This window comes from Gracilinanus agilis, chromosome 1, assembly GCF_016433145.1.
Source record: "Gracilinanus agilis isolate LMUSP501 chromosome 1, AgileGrace, whole genome shotgun sequence".
NCBI lineage: Eukaryota > Metazoa > Chordata > Mammalia > Didelphimorphia > Didelphidae > Gracilinanus > Gracilinanus agilis.
Genome location: NC_058130.1, coordinates 644,916,724 through 644,936,691, shown reverse-complemented (window position 1 = coordinate 644,936,691; position 19,968 = coordinate 644,916,724). Strand labels below are relative to the sequence as shown.

General features: G+C 32.1%; 1 protein-coding gene across 15 annotated transcripts in view; it reads right to left on the bottom strand.

Moving 5' to 3' along the window:
• Positions 1 to 19,968, bottom strand: part of RIMS2 (regulating synaptic membrane exocytosis 2) — a 505,770-nt gene that overhangs the window by 217,359 nt on the left and 268,443 nt on the right. For 3 of the 15 annotated variants that reach the window (XM_044658240.1, XM_044658234.1, XM_044658237.1), the window contains one exon: positions 19,244 to 19,276. The exons of 10 other annotated variants lie outside the window; for them this stretch is intronic. In XM_044658240.1, coding sequence (XP_044514175.1) covers positions 19,244 to 19,276 — 33 coding nt within the window. Of the gene's footprint in view, positions 1 to 19,243; positions 19,286 to 19,968 lie in introns of all 15 variants that reach the window. 2 more of the 15 variants (XM_044658232.1, XM_044658233.1) reach the window with 2 other exon arrangements.

Here is a 19,968-nt window from a genome sequence, read left to right as displayed (position 1 = left end):
GAAAGTTCTAAATTTATTATACTTTACATTTCATTTTACCTAATGGAAAGGCTATTACAATATTATTATATTTTTTTCTTTTCAAATAAATACGACAGAGCAAGGGATTCCCTATCATTAGGGTCATTGGATGACTTTAAAAAAACTTGGCAAAGGTATATACAGAATTTTTACTTTATAATACAAATTAATTTGGCATTTTACTGTCTTACTTTGTCAAAGACAAACTCTGTGTCTCCAACTCATCTAGATCTTATTTTATGGAAAAGTACTATTAGTAACCATTTAAAATACAATGTCCCTCTGAGAAAAAAACGCCTTTCTATAATTTAGACATTACAAACAAGAAACTATAATTTTTAAAGAACTATTAATTTTAATTAAAAGTATGACCAAATTCCGGTTTTCTCTCTCTCCTCTATACTATTTCTCTTAGTAAAACTCAACATGTCCCAAGGTTTCAGTGATCATTTTTACACAGATGACTCACAGATGAATTTGCCCAGACTTGATCTTTTTTTCTTTGAACTCTTACCTTTTGTCTTACAATCAACAATAAGTAATGGTTCCAAGGGAGAAGAGAGGTAAGGACTAGACAGTTGAGTTTAAGTGGCTTGCTTAGTCACACAGCTAAGGAGTATCTGAGGCCTGGCTCTCTAGATATGAGTTCACCTTGCTATTCCTCTGACTCTTACTTTTGCATATCAACTGTCAACTAGATATTTCAAACTAGATATCTTGGTGGCATCTTAAATTTAACATGTTCAAAACTGAATTCCTTATCTTTTTCCCAAACCAGTTTCTCCCAACTTTATATTACTGTCCAGGGCATCACCATACCCTGAACACTGAGGCTTGCAACTTTGGTGTCATGTTGAAGAATTCATTTTCTCTCACCACACCACCACATTCAATTAGTTATCAAGTCCTTTGCAACACCTTTAGTATACTCCCCCTTTCTTCTGACATTGCCTCTAAACTGGTTCCAGTCCCTCCATTCCTCACACATAGTACAATAGCCTGTTAGTTGGTCTCCTTGCCTTAAATCCTACCCACCCCAAACCTTCCTCAACTCAGTTGTCAAACTGATCTTCCCATAATACAGATCCATCCATATCAATCCCCTTTAAAAAACTGTTCTAATTCTGTTACTTCCTGGATCAAATATAAAATCATATACTTAGCTTTTAAAGTCCTTCATAACCTGGCCCTTTACAACCTTTTCATTTTTTTCTTATATTCTACTACCTTCCAAGTACTCTTATGATTCAGCTATACTCACCTCTTTTTCTTCCCACATAACTGGGCATTTCCATTGACTGTCCCTAATACATGAAACTCTCCATCCTTACTTCTGTCTCCTATGTTCTCTAGTTTCACCATTTCAGTCAAGTTTTATATAATGTCTTACCTGCTGCAAGGCCATTTTCTGATCCCCCTTAAAACTAGTGCCTTCCCCATGTAATTATCTCCATATTATTCTGTGTATATCTTGTTGGTGCATAGTTGTTTGCATGTTGTCTCCCTCTTTATACTGAGAGTAGTAACTGTTTATGCCTCAGAATTCATCAATCAATTAAGATGTTAATATCATGGATAGAAGAGGTTACATTACTGAAAAAGCATATATGATGCTTGATGGAAGAATACTGTAAATAGAGTAAGAGTGTCAAAACTGACCAAAGACCAAAACAAACAAAAAGAAGAGTCTTCTGAATTGAGGAAAAGAAGAATATCAGAAAGAGACAAGCCTTCAGGCTTGATGGAATGAAGATCACTCCCAGTAGAAAGTAGGTAGTACTGCTCAATTTTTATCCTTACTGCTTCTCTGACAAGTACATTGATCTTTTACCTGAAAAGGGCAGAACAAAGAGAAGGGAAATCTAAGGTATTTAAAGAGAGAGTAAAAGTAGCTAGCTGTTCTTTGTGAGTTGAAACCACTAGAATGAATTAATTTTGCTAATGGAAAAAGAAACTACTAATGGATATAATTCCTGGGCAACATTGGAAAGGTAGGATCATAGGATGGGAGAAGGTCAAATGTTCTCATTTTAAAACACAAGAAGAGAATAGAGTCTGCAAAATTCAGAACACTAAGCTTGATTTAGATCCCTAATTAAATAGAACATATTATTAAAGGGATGGATAATCTAGAAAAAGAAGCAAGGATCACAAAAAGTCATAATACCTAAATTAATTTCACTTTTTGAAATAGTTGCTGAATTGGTGGGTCAGATAAACATTGTTACTATGATGCCTAAATTTTAGTCAAGTAATTAATAAATTCTCTCAAGCTAAACTTGTAAAAAGATGGAAAATATGAATTGGCAAGTAACATAATTAGATGGATTCAAGAAAAGATGAATAGTTGAATCTCCAAAAAACATTAATAGTTCAATGTCAGCCTTGAAGAATATCTCCTTTGAAGTGCTCTTATGTGTCCATGTTTGGCCTGGTACTGTTTAACATTTTAATTTTTATAAAAATAAAGACAAATGGCATTCTTATGAATTTTTCAGATGAAACAAAGAGATAGAAAATGGGTTAGATCATACAACCAGGCCCCACAAAAGATTCTGATAAGTTACAAACTTTAAGTAGAATCTAATGAGGTGAAATTTTATAAAGATAAATAAAAAATCATGAATGGACTCCAAGAATCAACTTCATTAGTACTTGTTGGGAGGTAGATAAAGAGCTATTTTAGATAGACTCCAAAATCAATACATCAGTATTATGATATAGCATCCAATAAAGCTAATAAATCTGGAGCTTTCCTAATAAAGGCATCATTTCAAGAATAATTAATCTGCCCTCGTCAGATCATATCTGGGTTATTTTCTTATATATGGCATAGTTTAATAAAAGTTATTCATAGGATGAAGAGATCCCATAAAAGGACAAATGGGAAGTACATAGGGCCATAATAACAACATTCAAATATTTAAAGGACTATGTGATTTTATTGTGATAGGCTATTACTCTAGCCTTGATTATTTTCCCTTTTCATTTCTTTACATTTACATTCCTTTACTTATGTTTCTTAGAATATATAGTTTTCTTCAGCACTCAGCTCAAATATCACCTCCTTCACAAAGGTTTTCTTAACACCCTCATTAGATACCACTTTGCCTCTCTCAAATTAGCTTGTCAGAGAAATATGGAATCCTGAATCTAGAAATGGAACAAAAGTTAGAGTATATGTAGTCCAATCTCTTCATTTTATAACTATGGAAACCTAAGCTCATAAGAGTAAAATGACTTGGCCAAGGTTATAAAGAATAAGTGGCAGAGCTGAAATTTAAAGTCAGATAGCATGACTCCATATCTTGCACTCTCTCCATTGTATCACCCTGCTTCATTTATATTTTATATATTTGTATGAGTACATGTAGTTTCCTGTGATAGAGTAATTAAGTTCCTTGGGGGGTAAAAACTACAATTCTTGTCTTTGTCTCTTCCCCCTCCCAAAGCCTAACACAGTGTGTGGCACATAGTATGTTCTTGGTAATATTTTTTTTATTTACTGGAAGAGGGATTCACTTTGTTCTGTTTAGCCTTAGCAGGCAGAACCAAGATCAATGGATGGATATTGGAAAAAGGCAAATTAAGGTTGACAAAAATAATTAGATCTGTCAAAAAAGGAACTGATTGCCAGTGGAGGTGGTTAGTCATCCTGTATTAGAGTTTTCCATGCAAGGCTAAATGACTACCTTTTATATATGTTGTAGAGAAGATTCTGTTCTGATTATAGGTTATACTAAATGGTCACTGAATTTCCATCTGTTTATGAAATTCCACGAATGAGACCTACAAGGTATTTTAGTTAACATCTAGGTTAAGCCATCAAAATACACATTAGAAAATATTTGCCAAAATTCATACAAGTAACAGGTAGAACTGTCAAGATTCAAACCCAAGTCTACTGATTTCAAATCTAATATTAAATCACAGTGTAGAATATTGAGGAGTTAATTACTGAATCTGATTTACAATATCCCCTTTACCATTCTAAAATTAATCATTTAAATACTCTAATGTTTCTCCGTATGTGGAATGTTTATTTCATGCAGTTTGGAAAGCAATTTGTTTGATGTGATTATCAACAGTACTCTGTTTACACAGGGAATAGCTTACCTGTCCATAGATTAGTTAAAAAATTCTTTTTATTTAACAATATTTAATAATCTTAATATTTAACAAAATAAGAAACAAAGGCATGATGGAAGGAGTATTAATGTATAAAATAATTGAATAATAGGTATATATGCAAGTAGAAATCTAAATACATTTAACATCAATGGTTTTAACGTAATTGTAATAAAAATATGAATTAATTAAACAAAATATTGAGCAACTTAAATTAATTAAACAAAATATACAATTAATACTCTAAGAAAGAAACTCCTAAAATTGATTATGTTTAATGAGTTAAATCTATACAATGAGATCTTTTGGAACTATATGAATGTATTTAAGATACCAGAACTGACCATTAAATTGCATCTAAAATTACTAACATTGATGAAATTAAAGTAACTGCTTATCTTCTTATATTTAAGGTGCATTACAATCACAATAAGGTACAATTCCAGGTACCAAGATAATATATAACTACTAAATTTTTTACAGTATTGAATAAAAATAAGTTATGCTTACATGAACAATTTTATTTGTATTTTTAAAAAGAACATAACATTTTGCTTATCATAGCTTGGCAGTATAAGATAAATAAATATATTATATATGTATTATGTAAAAGCTATGTTGAAATTGAAAACTATTAATTACTTTAAAAAGACTTTTCCTAGGGGCTATAAATGAAGAGGTTTGAATGTGGATAACTTTTTTATCTGAAGAATTCTAAAGTTCTTGTAAAGACTAATTTACAAAAGATAATGACAAGATAACACAGATGTATGTAAAATGTCAATTCTGAAATAATGACTTCTACAAATGATAATAAAACAATATGAGCAAGATGAAGCTAATGATTAAGGATATGAACAAAACAACCCAAGAGGCATGGATGTATCCATCTTTTTATCTTCCTTCCTTCCTTCCTTCCTTCCTTCCTTCCTTCCTTCCTTCCTTCCTTCCTTCCTTCCTTCCTTCCTTCCTTTCTTCCTTCCTCTGTCTCTGTCTCTGTCTCTGTCTCTTTTCCTAAGACCAAAAAGTGGTAAGGGCTAGACAACTGGAGTTATTTGGCTTATCCAAGGTCACACTGCTAGGAAGTGTCTGAGGCCAGATTGGAACCTAGGTGCTCCTAAATCCAGGCTTAACACTTTTCACCGTGCTATCTACCTATCCCTTCCCCTTAATTTCTATGCCATATTTTACTCAGAACCTTAGGAGGCCTTGTTTACAAAAATTATTTAAACGATATGATTATAACAAAAATACAAGTTTTTTATTTTGGAAAAACTTTAAGACACATTTTACTATATGATCAAAGAAGTCAAGGAAAATTAGGTGTGATAAATTATAATGGAGACCCATACTATGGTTCATTATTATTAATTATGTCTCTACATCATTAACAATCAAATAAAATGTAAGACTAATATAGTGTCATTAGCTCAAAAGATCAGATTTTTTTGTCTTTCTAAATTAACATCTATAGAAGTTCCTTATATTTAAACAAGATGGGTAGAAGAAGCAAGTGAATGATATTGTAATTAGTTTTAGTTTTTTGAAATAGCATTTTACTTATTTTCATTGAAAATGCGGGGAAAATGGTAAGATTAAGTTGCTTATCTCTGAGAATTCTGTTAGTCTTAAAAATTGGGTGAGATGCATAAGAGAATAAAACTAACTGTTAATAAACAAGTCTAAGGAAACTGTAGAGGAAAAAATAGATATTCAGATATATTGCATAAGCAACATAACTTTCCAATAGAAAGAGGAAGAGCCAAAGATGCCATATTAATTCATTCCTTTTAGTATATATAGTATAAATGATCATGGAAAATGACAAGCTATGAAAAACTAAATGGAATGAAATAAATTAAGAAAAACATTTTTAAAGAAAAAATTAATTTATAATAACAAATATTATATAACTTTGCTACATAAAATTTTGAGTAAGGATATGAAAATTATTTATAAACCTTAGATGATTAGCAAGAGAATGTTTACAAAAGGAAATGTAAGTTTATTTGCTAAAATTTTATTTATAAAAGTTATTTTTACTTTCATTAAAATTAAGCATGAAAAATATCTCATGAATACTATTATTTCATGTGAATTATGAGTAGCAAAGGGGCTTTGGTATATAGTAATTATGACAATTTCCTACATTCCTAAATTCTAAAATTGATTGTTATTTGCCAAGTATGCAAATTTGCCTGAGCAAAAACCAATTCCTGTCATTCAATCTAATGAGGTCCTTGTCCTTCATAGGAAGTGCATTCTCAAGAATGATGAAAATATTAATAATTGAATGCCAGTGCAAAAATAATAAACACAGAGGAGGTGTAGAGAATTTAATGTGTGTGTGCATGTATGCACATGTGTATCTTTACTAGGGGAAGGGTTATCATGGTTAGAACTTTAGGCTAGAAATCAGGAGTCTTGGGTTAAAATCTCACTTCTGAAATAAACCATGTAATTCTGAGCAAGTCACTTAAACTTTTTGAATCTCAGATTCCTCATCTCTATGATAGACATAATATTTATAGTATCTCCCTCAAAATGTTATAATAACAAAAACACTCTGCACATCCCAAATGTTAATATGTTTTATTTGTTAATTAAAATTTTTGCTTCCTTTCTCAATCTGCTTCTTCTAATTTCCAGTTGAAGGATTTAGATGGGTAGATACTGGACTGGCTGACAGGTAGTTGACTTATTATATGATTGACTAGTCTATTCCAGACTGGGGAGAATGTGCTAAATTAAGGAAGACTATGTGTAGTATCCTTCAAAGTACTGATATTTTAATTCAGGCATTAGCATCTTGAAAGATGATGCTAAGTTCCTAGGAAAAATGAAGTATGCCAAGTTTGTTTCTGTTGCCTTTTTAAACTCTTCTTTAAAATTATCCTACTTTTACTCTCAGATATATTACAAAGTCTTCTGACTTACCAAGACCAGTCCCAATATTTCATAATATTTTCTCAACCCTGAAGTCAGCTCAAATTATCAGATTAAATTAATGCTAAGATGAAATTGTATTTTAAAAAGATTTTTATAATAATCTCTAAATGGCAAAATGTAGGAGATAGAAACTTTAGAATATCCCCTCTCTTCAGCTTCTTTCCTAAATTTGCAACTCACCATTCTGCGTCATCATCATCCCTAAATATTTCTCCTCTCTGTCTCTCTGTCTCTCTCTCTGTCTCTCTCTCTGTCTCTTTCTCTCTCTCTGTCTCTCTCTCTCTCTCTCTGTCTCTGTCTCTCTCTCTCTCTCTCTCTCTCTCTCTCTCTCTCTCTCTCTCTCCCTCCCAAGTGTCCTCTCTCCCTCCCTCACTCTCCCCACACAATTTTTTCTTCTAGTGTTAGGAATGATAAGCACAAAATTCAACCACCAAAATAAAATTGGTAGTAAAAATGAGGGAGTTTTTTAAAAATCAGCTGTTTATGTGAGGGTTAGAGTAAGAGTCAAAAATCAATATCACATTTGAAAGACAGAAATGAGAATAAGATACATTGCAATGAAAGCAACTTAAACTTGATATATTCATTTATATAAACTGCTGACACTACAAAATGGGAAGCAGACAAAGGAACAAACACCAATACAGATTATCACCATTTACAAAAAAAAAATTACCAATGTGAAAATAATCATAGTGAGGTCAAAAGAGTCTAAAATGCTTCAGTCAACAAATAAAAGATTTTCCTTCCAAATAACAGAAATATGGAGGTTAAAGAATACAAATATTTAGAAAATAAATTTGTTCAGTCCTGTGAAGGACAGAAAGATTACGAGATTTATAAGGCAATACATCACAAAACCATGAGAAACAGCAAAGGGAGAAAAATGTTTATAGGCAGTTTGGTTATAATTGAAATTAAGCCAAAATCATCCTGAGCACTTTGAATTATAAAACTGGAAGGAAAAAAAGGAGTACATATTTCACCAACAAACTATTATCTCTATTAGTGACACAGCAATTCTCTAAAAAACTATTTTAAAAACTCTTTACCTTCCTGGTTAGAATAAATACTGTTTATTGGTTCCAAGAAAGAAGAGTGGTAAGGGTGAGGCAATGGGGGATAAGTGACTTGCCCAGGCTCACACAGCAAGGAAAAGTCTGAAACCAAATTTAAACCCAGGACCTGCCATTTCTAGGCTTGTATCTTAGTCCACTGAGCCATCTAGCTGCCTTCTGAACACATTAATTCTAGAATACAGTCTTCAGCATTCTAGCTAAAGAAGCAGAAATGGCACAAAAGAGAACAAAGAAGAGCAAACAGACTAGATCAAGTATATAGAAAAAAATTTAAACTACAGGTAGCACAAATGTGAGGGTACTGTTATCAATTCGAAAGATAATGGAATGCAAAATTCCTGGAAAACCTAGATTTTATTACAACATAAAAAAGATAAAAATAATATCAGTAAATATTAATTCAAATGAATAATTTCCTCAAATAATATATACACATGCCAAAAGTTTCTGTAATAAAAGTATGAGAATCAGGCAAATCTTTCACAAATTAAATTCTCCAGAATGTCATATAATTAGTCATACAATTGCCTGTGAGGTACATAGAATACAAGATTCCACTGAAACTCTTTTTTTATTGCTATTAAAAATTTTTAAATTTATTTGACATAGTAGAACAAAATGCTCTTTTAATGGTTCTCCTCCAAGAAAGGTGTTTTTATATCCATATGTTAAAATTATACACGACTCCTTAAAAAAACAAAGATAAATTTTGTGCAAAGACTCTAAGATTGTTAATATCAAGAGAGACTTAATAGAGGGAAACATAGGCTCACCAAAAGTATTTGCTGCTGATATATCAGGAAGGTTGTCTGTTACAGCATCCAAATGAGTTCCAAGTGGGATTTTTCTAAATGCTCTAATTCTCAGATGACACTGTTTATTAAGCATATTAAGTTGAATCCATAAAGCAACTGAAATTGTAGGGCTTCCTAAATGAGATCCATAATCATTAGGTGTGCTTAAAGTCCAGACTATACTATATTTGGAAAAACAACTGTTGTGTTTTAAAATATATTTTGAACTGATACAGAAAATAACAATAAAATGTGTATAGAATGAAATAAGTGAAGGAGAGTAGGCTAGAATGTATTTGGGAAATTGTAAAGTGCTTTTAAGAACTTTAAGCTTTGACTTCAAATCATAGTATACCACAACCTTTAAAGAAACCATAAAAATTATATGATAAATTCTATTTATAAAACATATTTCAATATGCAAAGCATAACTTTATTTGAAAGTCACGATAAACCTGTGCAGTAATGATATTATTATCCATATTTTACTGACAAAGAATCTAAGAGTAAGAAAGTTTAGGTAATTTGCTCATGGCCACATAGTAAATGTTTGGAGGTAGGATTAAAATCTGGGACTTCCTAAAACCGGTGCTTTATCTACAAACTAATCTTGACTTTTTAATTAAAACTCAAAGTCTCTCAAGAAATAACAGAGAGACTTATGGTAGGTATAAATTGGAGCTTGCAAATTGCAAGTCAGTTAATGCCAACTAGAAATGGCAGAAAAGGTTTATATTTCATGTAGCCAGAAACTGACCTAGAGTGGCCATATAGCAGGAACAGGTGATACAAGTGACAAATAGCCCACTTACTCCAGTGGTCTGTACATGCAAGTTTCTTAGTAGTGCTTGGCTCTTTTTTAGAATACTTACAGGAGGAAATGGAAAAAGGAAAAAAAAGAATCCAAGTGGAATGAGGTCTCTTCCAGATGGAAGAAGATGCTCCAGTTTGCTAATGATATTGTAGTGATTTCTTTAAGACCAAGAACACTTCTAAACCTCCTAAATGAGATTAATTCATTAATAGAATTTAAGCATTCAGAAGAGGGGAAAACCAGGCAGATTAAGAATGCCTATAGCCTTATCTATTGTGTGTTAATAAGTGTACAACACATTGATTTAGGCTCTCAGAATAGGATGGATTGATTACCTTTGGAGAACTGAAAGTCAACAAGAACTGATTAAGCACTGATTGTGTGCTAAGCCCAAATAAAAAAGTAAAAACACAGTTCCCGGGGCTTCAACTAGCTTGCATTTTACTGTGAGAGACATGAAAAAAAATATATGAAAACTATATGTATATAAGATTTATATAATATAAATGGAAAGTAATATGAGAGGATTAGATAATTGGAAAAGGTCTCTAATAAAGATCAGGCTTAAAATGAGTCTTACAGAGAAATTAGGAGGTGGATATGAAGAGGCAAAATACTAGAGGTATTTGGGAAAGTCATTAAAATTGCACATATAGGGAAATAGTTATGAGTGAAAATGGTCAGTATAGTTTGCATTGCAGAATGTATGGAAGGAAGCAAATTTTAAGACAAGAAATGTAGGAAAGGGTCAGGTTATGATGAGCTTTAAATGCCAAGTAAAGAATCATATTTTTGAACCTGGACATAATATGGAATGACCAGAGTTTAGTAAATGTGAAGAGTAATGTGGTCAGAGCTGCACTTTAGAAAAATTTTTCTGGCAAATGAATGAGGGATAGAATGAAGTGGAGAGATACTTAAGGAAGAGATGCAAATAAGAACTCTACTGCAATAGCTCAGGCAAGAGGTGATGGGGAACAAGGATAGTGGTTTTGTGAGTAGAAAGGAGGGACATATATACAAGAGATGTTTAGACAGAAATATCAAGATTTCATCACAGAGTGCTTATGTGGATTGAGTGAGAGTGAAGAGTACTTTGTACCTTGTACTTTAGTTGCAAGCTTAGGTGACTGGGAGAATAGTGGTACATTTGGACATTAAGAAGGAAATTTCAAAGAGGGAAAGGAAAAGGCAATACATTCTATTTTGAATATACTGAGTGTGAGATACTTTAGCAACATCTAATTCAGGATATGCAAGAGGAAGTTGAGGATATGGGACTGTGGTTCAAGAGAGATATGGAGATCTGAGAATAGCCTGTTTAAAGATGAATTAGAAACCAAGAGAATTGATGAGCTCATCAATAATGCAGATAATAACAAAGAGGAAAAGATATAAGATATAACTTTGTTGTCAGTGGGTATGACTTGAATGAAAATTCAGTAAAGGAAACTGAGAAAGAGCAGTCAGATAGTAGAAGATGTCATGAAAATCTAGAAAGTAGAGGACAACGAAGAGATGAAGTCAAAGTCTGTAGAGAACTCAAAAAGACTGAAAAATGAGAAAATTACCATTAGATTTGGCCATTAATATGTAATAGGAGTTGTATTGGTGATCACTGGTGGGATGGATGCAAGATCATTGATGACTTTAAAGAGAGTAGTTGAGTTGAATGAGTTCAGAAGTCATATCACAGTGTTTAATACTGAATAAGAGGAAAGAAAGTGAAAGCATTTACGACTTTTTCAAGGAGATTATCTGAAAGGGATAGGAGAAATAGAAGATAATAGCTAGAGAAGATGGTAGTATCAAGTGAGGTTATTTTTTTGAGGATAGAGGACACATGGGTATGTTTGAAGGGTACGGAAAAAAAGCCTGTATATAGTGACTAATTGAAGGTTAGTGAGAGTGGGGATAATGGTAGTGAAAATCTGATGGAGAAATGAGGAGTAAGTAAAATGAAGTGTTTGTGCAAAAGGGTTTATCTTGGCAAGAAGGAGGGACATTCCTTCATGCAAAAGAGGTGTGAAGGAGGAAATAGTGTCTATGTGATATGAGAAGATAAATTGATTTAGTAACACCAAATTTCTTCACGAAACAAAGATCCATATTTTTTTAATATTATTTTGGTGATGCTATAAGATGGTGAATCATAGAATACCACAGTTGACAAAAAACTGAAGATGACATTAATCCAGAGGGCACTGGAGACAAGTAAGTAGACTGAAATACATTGTCAACCAAGACTTGCATAAGAAAAGCAACATATTTAGGTTACCATGATGGTGTATGACTAAAAAATAAAGTGAACTGGTTATATGGGAAAGCAAGTGTTAACTGAAACAGTCAACAGTCCTTGAAGTCTATTGGTATATACACAATGGAAAGAGATTTAGTAGGTCAATGGATTCTCTGTGAATAATGTACAAGAAAATAAGAGTTGTATAGGGCGAAAAGGCATTTTTTGCCCTTCGTTGTCTGAATAACCAACAGGAAATATATAAAGATGCATTTAAGAATACAAATAATATTAATTAATGAGATGATATAAAACTGGAAGACAGTTTCTAGTAGTATGCTGAAGGATTTTGTTCTCACTTCAGTCATATTTAATATTTTTATTATTTAGGTGAAGATATCAAAATTGAAGATGTCAGGGAACTAAGAATAGCTAACTACTATACATATAATATCATAGAATAAGCTGGATCCCAGAGATAAAAGGTAGCTCAGAGATCTTCTGGTCTAATCTACAACTTGAAAAAAATTTCCCCTACTAATTAATACCTACTCCTGAAGACTTCCCATAATGTAACTGAGGTAGCCTATTCCATTTTATAACAATTCTGTTAAGAAGAGTTATTTCCCCCTCATTTATCAAGCTGGACTTCACTTCCTTATAATTTCAACTCACTGGTCCTTGTTTTTCCTTTAATAGCCAAAGAAAATGTAATCCCTCCTTTATTTCAAATAATTAAACATAGGTATTTGTCAATCCAAAATCTTCTCTTCTACAAGGCAATTCAACCTCTTGCTAGCACTTATGTTACTTGCTCCTTTTCTTCTCCCTGCTTCATGTTATGATCCTATATGTGGATATTTCACATATGTTTACTACTAAAGGAATCCTATTCTAAAGACTCACTTCACTAGAAAAGAGGTAATCATGGCTTCTCAAAAATCATTTTAGAAAACCACAAGTTCTGGCAGGTCACATTTATCTTGAAAGAACTCAAGTGACAATCCACTGACAGAAGATATATCTGTTTCCTGAGGTGCAGCCAAATTTTGAAGTCCAGCACCAGAACAATGACTAACACATGATGGCTTTCTCCATGCTAATTACAGCAATTTGTGAGATCATATATTGTGTCTAATAATAAGTATTATTAGAGTAAAAAAACAACCCAATGAAATAATGAATTTTTGAAATATTGAAGAAAAATTGCTCTCTTGTCTGCCTCTGTATGACTATAAAGTTTAACAGCCAATACTCTTTAAATTTATCTAAATTACTAGTTCACTACATGCAACTGTTGATAGTAACAAAACATTTGATGATTTATTATATCTAAGGTCTCAATTCAAGTAATCTTATTAAATTAAACCATTACAAGTCATCTAAACTATGTTTTAGAAACCCTCTTTAACCTTTGTCTATTCTCTTTCGTTACTACCGTGGAAACCCTATATATAGTTCAAATGAAATCATAGCATCAAGTATTATATTTTCAATTTTTATTGTTTCAAGTTTAATCCTGTATCATTTTGTTTCTGAAATTAGCTTTTCCTTTTATTTTCTAAATTTAATTTGTTTAACTCACATATGTTTTGAAAATTATTTCTCATAACTTTACCTACTTGTGTTTTATCTTATTAATATTTTTATAATTCTTATATCTAAAAAGAACCTATCACTTACTTCCTTATTACATTCTGAACCTTACATTTTTTCCATGAGTCTACAATAGTAAATAGTTTTGCATAAACAAATTAACCAAACTAAAAATAAGCTGTCTCAAATATCATTATATATTTAATATGCAATGGAAAAAAACAAAATTAATTCCTACTGATCTTACTTCTATCTTCCTAATGTTTCTAAACATCAATATTTATTGCAATTATTTCATTTAACTGCATTTTAATTAAATATATGTGAAGTAAAGATAAACATTGTGTACTATTATGATTTATATATATATATACATATATATATATATACTGCAGTTTAGAATTATTGTAAACCCTGGGAGACTCCATCTCCCAGGGATCCCTGCTACAACTTCCCCCAACACCTCCCACTTTCTTTGTGGGAGGTGTCAGAGAAAGTATAAAGAGAGTTTTGGCACCTTTTCAGAGTCTGCTCTCTGCTCTCTCCAGCCTGGAGGCTGGCTGATGCTATCTACCCTGATCTCTCCCCTGATCTCTCTCTCTCTCTCTCTCTCTCTCTCTCTCTCTCTCTCTCTCTCTCTCTCTCTCTCTTCCTTTTCCCCTTTCTATCTACCTCCTAGTTTTTCCTAGACCTTCCCCTTTCTAATTAAAATAAAACCTAACTATTCTAAAACCTAAGTTTGTTCTCTGATCTTTTATTTGAGCCCTGAAAGGCTTTGGTCAATTTCCCCCTGCAGGGGCTGGGGATATCTTTCCTTTCCTTTACCTTTCTCTCTCCTTTCTCCCATCCATCCTTCCTTCTACCTTCCTCACTTTCACCTCACACTGCCAAATATGATCCAATATGTGCCTCTATATATTTACTAAAAATAAAGCCTTATCATAAAAGGCATGTAATAAAATAATACATTGATGGCTAAAAGATTAATAATCCTTCTTGCCCTATTCTTAATATTACAGTGAAATAAATAATTTCATAATACAAATGTAATATTACCAGGTCTAATTCCTTCTTTATAGGTTGTATTATATTAAACTTTTACTTCATGTTTCTAGGTTACAGGAAATAATTTGTTCAAGGGTTATAAAAATGTGGGTAATAATACCCCACATTTAATAGTATTCCATTGTAATAGATATTAATACTGTCTATTATAGTCTTCATTCCGCTATTAAGGAGAAAGACACAAATATCTTCAACTCACCAACTCCTAACGGGTTAATGAGGACTCCTTCGTATCCCTGATCCATACTTTAAGAAACACTGGTTTATCGGTTGCCAAGTGAAATTAAATCAGGGATGAAAACATACTATACATACTGGATCTTTGTTGTCTCCAATTTCACAAAAGCCTAAATAAGATATTATTGAAAAGGAATGTGGGTGACTACATAATTTCTATGAAAAATTTTTAGGTTTTTAATAACATTTCAGCTTCCAAACCTTAAATGTTCATGTTTACTACATGTGGATCCCTACTGAAAAATTAGGTATAATGTAAGTCAAAATTACTTGATAAATATCTATTAAAAGTAACTTGTTTGCTTTGTTAAGTCAAAAAAAGCCCAAAGTAGAGTCCAAATAATATTTATGGAACAATAAAAACTAGAGCTGGAAAAAATATTACTGGTTAATTGGTGTATCTCAGACACTAAAGAAAGGCATGTCTTGCTAATAACTATCCAATATATGCTCTCTTGTTGTAAATTATTTCTAGAAATGCAGATCCTCTATACTAGTGATGGCAGACCTTTTAGAGATTGAGTGCCTAAACTGCAGCCCTCATGCTACATTATCCCAGAAAGGGGAGGGAGGAAGTATTCCAATTGGGCTACTGGGCAGAGGGGATGGTCATGAAATGAAACGTCCTCAGTTGCATGAGGAGATGGGAAGGGAGCAACACCACCTGGCATGCTTGCCATAGGATCCCCAACACAGCTCTATGATATTTAGAATCCACAGAAGGTTTCTGAATCTAGAATGTGACATAAAGAGAACCATGTCTAAGGAAGATCATTTTAGTCTTGAGTGGAATTTTTTTAAACACCTACCTTCTGTCTTAGAATTAATACTGTACATTAATTCCAAGACAGAAGAGCAGAAAGGGCTAGACTATGGGGGTTAAGTGACTTGCCCAGGGTCACACAGCTAAGAAGTGTCTGAGGCCAGATGTGAACCCAGGACCTCCTGTTTCTAGGCCTGGTTCTCAATCCACTGAGCCACCCAGCTGCCCCCTTGCGTGGAAATTAACAATTTTTTTTTGCTTAGTTGGGAGTGTACATGTATTTTACTTAAATTTCTTTTTTAATGTAGATGAAAATTTAAAAACATATAAAAGTCCTTTTTGGGGAAAGGGTTATATAGTCATGTGCCATTAATACTTATACTCCTTTTCTTCTAAATATATATGTGGTATTTTGTGTGTATGTATATATCTATCTATATATACATATGTATATATATATATGTATATATATATTACTTTAATATAGTTTGTATTCCTCTAATCCTCTACTAACAATCTACTCTGATATCTTTATCCTGGTTTTCAATTCTAGAATAAAGTTAGCAGAATAAAAGCACAATCCTATGCATCTAGGAAACTTTTAAAATGCATAAACTGCCATAAGAGTCCCGATCTAGTATGCTTCTTGATAAACATAGAGAAAAAATGTTTTCAAATATACAGGAAGTAGAAGCATCAGTTTTTAATACATCATTAAAACCCTAGACATAATACAATTATCTTGTTTTTTTTTTTAATACTTGTTGACCACATCCTTAACTGTTAAATAAAAGTTAAAGATATCCTGAGTTAAATGTATGTGAGTAACTGAACCTGGTTATCCAAAACAGTGAATAATAAAGTATGAAAGTTTGAAAATATGTTACAATTCTTTATTTAAATTTCTACTGACACAAGGGTTATGTAATAATATCTCTAATATTATTATAAATGTATAACTGACTTAAAAATCTTATTTTATACTTTTATATACTTTTATATAACTTCATGATGTAACATCTGAAAATACAAAGATAGCTTAATTTTCTTATCAAAAATTTGCTTAAACTGGTCATATAAATATGTTAATTGTGTTAAAATTGACAAAAAAACAATAGTTGCTGGATTTCTGAATGTAGTTCACTTTGTCTTGGTCTTCACTATAATAAATTAGAAAAGACTTCATTGGTACATTAAGTGCTCTCTCTTCAGTCTATGAAGCTCTTGTGATTGGAAGTGAATTTTCTTGTAATATAGCTTAAAGCTCTTTCTCTAGCTTATCATAAAATAATCATATAGTCTAGTCTGTATTCTGAATTTCTAATCTATATGCCTGCTAGATCCTCATCGATGACCTGGTGATATCTCAAACTCAATACGCTGAAAATTAAGTTAATCAACTTCTTGCTAAATTAACTTCTCTTTCAAATTTCCCTAGTTCTGTTGAGAAGACTAACATATCCTTAATTATTCAGGCTTATAATCAAAGAATAAAGTTTAATTTTTCTCTCTCTTTCATCCACTTTATCTAAGTGGGTTTCCGTGTTCTGTCAATTCCATATATCCAATATTTCTAGCAATCATCCCCTTCTCTTTACTCACATGGTTATTATCATAGTTCTAGTAACAAGCATTTGGATGAACTATTTTTATAGGCTCCTAATCAGTTTTCTGAATTCCAGTCCTTCCACTTTCTTTCCAAATGTCATATCCTACCTTAAGTATGAATTTCACCAAGCCCCACTATGAGTTCAAAAATCTTCAGTATATTCCTATTGTTTTCATGATTGAATATTTCTTGACCAGATATTTAAAGCCCTTGACAATATGTATCCAAAATACTTTCCAAAACTCCTTACTATTCCTCTTCATGAACTCTAAGTGCTGGCCTACCTAGATTACTACGCTTTTTCCCAAATTCAATATATTATACCTCCATTCACAAGTAGAAATACTGATGGAAATCAAGTTTTGGGTGAAGAGAAAACTTCAAGGACTTCAGTTCTATTTATTACTTTCCTGTTTTGCTTCCATTGTATCCTTACTTCTCTTAAGTAAGTAATACTTTTCTAACACCCTTCCTTATTTTCCTATCCTCTTTTGTGTATTCCTTGCTCCCTTTTGTTCTCCTTGATTTTTCTCCAATAGTTAACACTGCTAAGTATTGTTCTTTTTCTTGAATTGATCTAGTTTTAGGCTTCCTACCAGACACCTCTGCCTCCAGCCATATCAGCCATATTCATAGTCATGTTCATCAACCTAAAATGATTATTTTCATCATGTCACTCCTTTATAACAGGATATTCAATGACTTCTCATTAAGTACAGGATAAAATGCAAAATCATTCTCAAATTCAGTCAACCCCAAAATAGATTCATTCTAATTGCATAAAGCCATCTTCTATAATCTCCTAATATCAACTCTGTCCTAGAAATTTTCATGTCTTTACTGTCCTCAAATTCTTCTGTTCATTTCTTCTTTTCATATTTGTTCTTGTTTTTTATTTTTTTCTTTACTTGGAATGCCTTCTTCCCTTGTTCAAAGCCTATTAGTACTTAAAAGCCTAGTTCAAGAAGGTATCTCTTTTACTAATCCTTATTTGACTTTATTCCAACTGATGTAGAATACATTCCTCTCAAATTCTCACAGAGTACTTATTATTTGTACTCAATTTAATACTTTCACTGAATATGTACTTTTTTGTGGTTCCTGTGTGCATATTTTGTCTTCCAAGTAAGTTTAGGTTCTCTGAGAGGAAAAGGCTATGTTGTATTCTGTTTTTTTTGTTTTGTTTTGTTTTGTTTTTACAATCAAGGACACAAATATATAATAAGTGCTCAATGAATTCTTTTGAGGCAGTTAGGTGGCACAGTAGAGTGAAAAGTTCCTGAGTTCAAATCTGGCCTCAGATACTTAAAAGATGTGTGACTTTGGGCAAGTCACTTAACCTTGTTCACCTGAGTTTCTTATCTGTAAAAATGAGCTGAAGAAGGAAATGGCAAACCACTGCAGTAATTTGCCAAGAAAACCCCAAATGAAGTCAAAGTCAGGAAGAGTTGGACAGGACTAAAACAACTGAACAACAACAATAAACATTTTGGGAGTTGAAAAAAGTATTTTACATGGTAAAGTGGTTATATATTCAATGAGGATAAAAAAGATTATTCATGATTATTGTTAATTAAAGGCAAAAATTATATTTTATGTTTTATTCCCCAAATTATCTACTTTGTATCTATTTCACATACACATATATGTCAACATGGTATTTCCTTACTAGATCATTAGTTCTTTAAGGGCAGAGGATATGTTTTGTTTAATCTTTCTTTATTCAGTGTCTTCAGCCACTTAAATTGTTATGTGATTTACTACTGAATATAAAATATGAATGATTTAATTTGAGGTTAGGAAAAATTTTAATAAACATCTAAAATTAAAATCTGAATGATTGCATTTGGTAATACTGTAAGCAAAATAGAAAACTGTGAAATGAATTGATAAAATCTTAAGGAAAAAGAAAAGGAAAAAGTAAGAATAAAGCAGTAGAAAAGACAGACCTGAATTTCTTCTCCTTGCTGAGTCCACTTCTTCTGTGATCACATCGTGTAATGGACAGACATAGACAAAGGAGATGGGCGTGAGTGGATGTACTCAGAAGGTAAAAATTGACACTGAGGGAAAGGGCCAAAAATCGTTTTGCCAGAGAAGCCTGTGCACAGTTGTGAGGAAGAGATAATCAAGTAGACACAAAGAGGAATAGGAAAGAACTGATATAGAAATGGTTAAAGTATTTTACGTTAGAAGAATTAGAAAGATAGAGTTAGTGTAGGAATAGGAGTATAAATTTTTTTTACAGTCATGAACATTGAGGCTTAGGAGAGACACCATTAGAATAAAAGAGTGTTACTAGCAATTATTAGTCTGCTCAAGATGTTGCTATTTTAAATGGGATGTGCTCTTGTTTTATGAATTATTTATCTATTTATTGGTGATCAGGATGTATATTACCATTGCCAATATCACTAAAAGCCTAAACAAGGCCTTACTTTTTTCCTACTCTTTTTGTTTCATTGAATTGATTTTTTACACATGAAAATCTAGAGCAATGTATCAATCAATCAATTCAACACAGACAATTCTTGTGAAAATACTATATAGCAATGAATATATCCCAACTCATTATCAAATGTATTAAATTTGTATTGCATATAACCTTCAAAGTAGAAAGAAATCTTTAATAATTTTTGTATTTATTTCCCAAAATATGCATAGAGTAATAGTT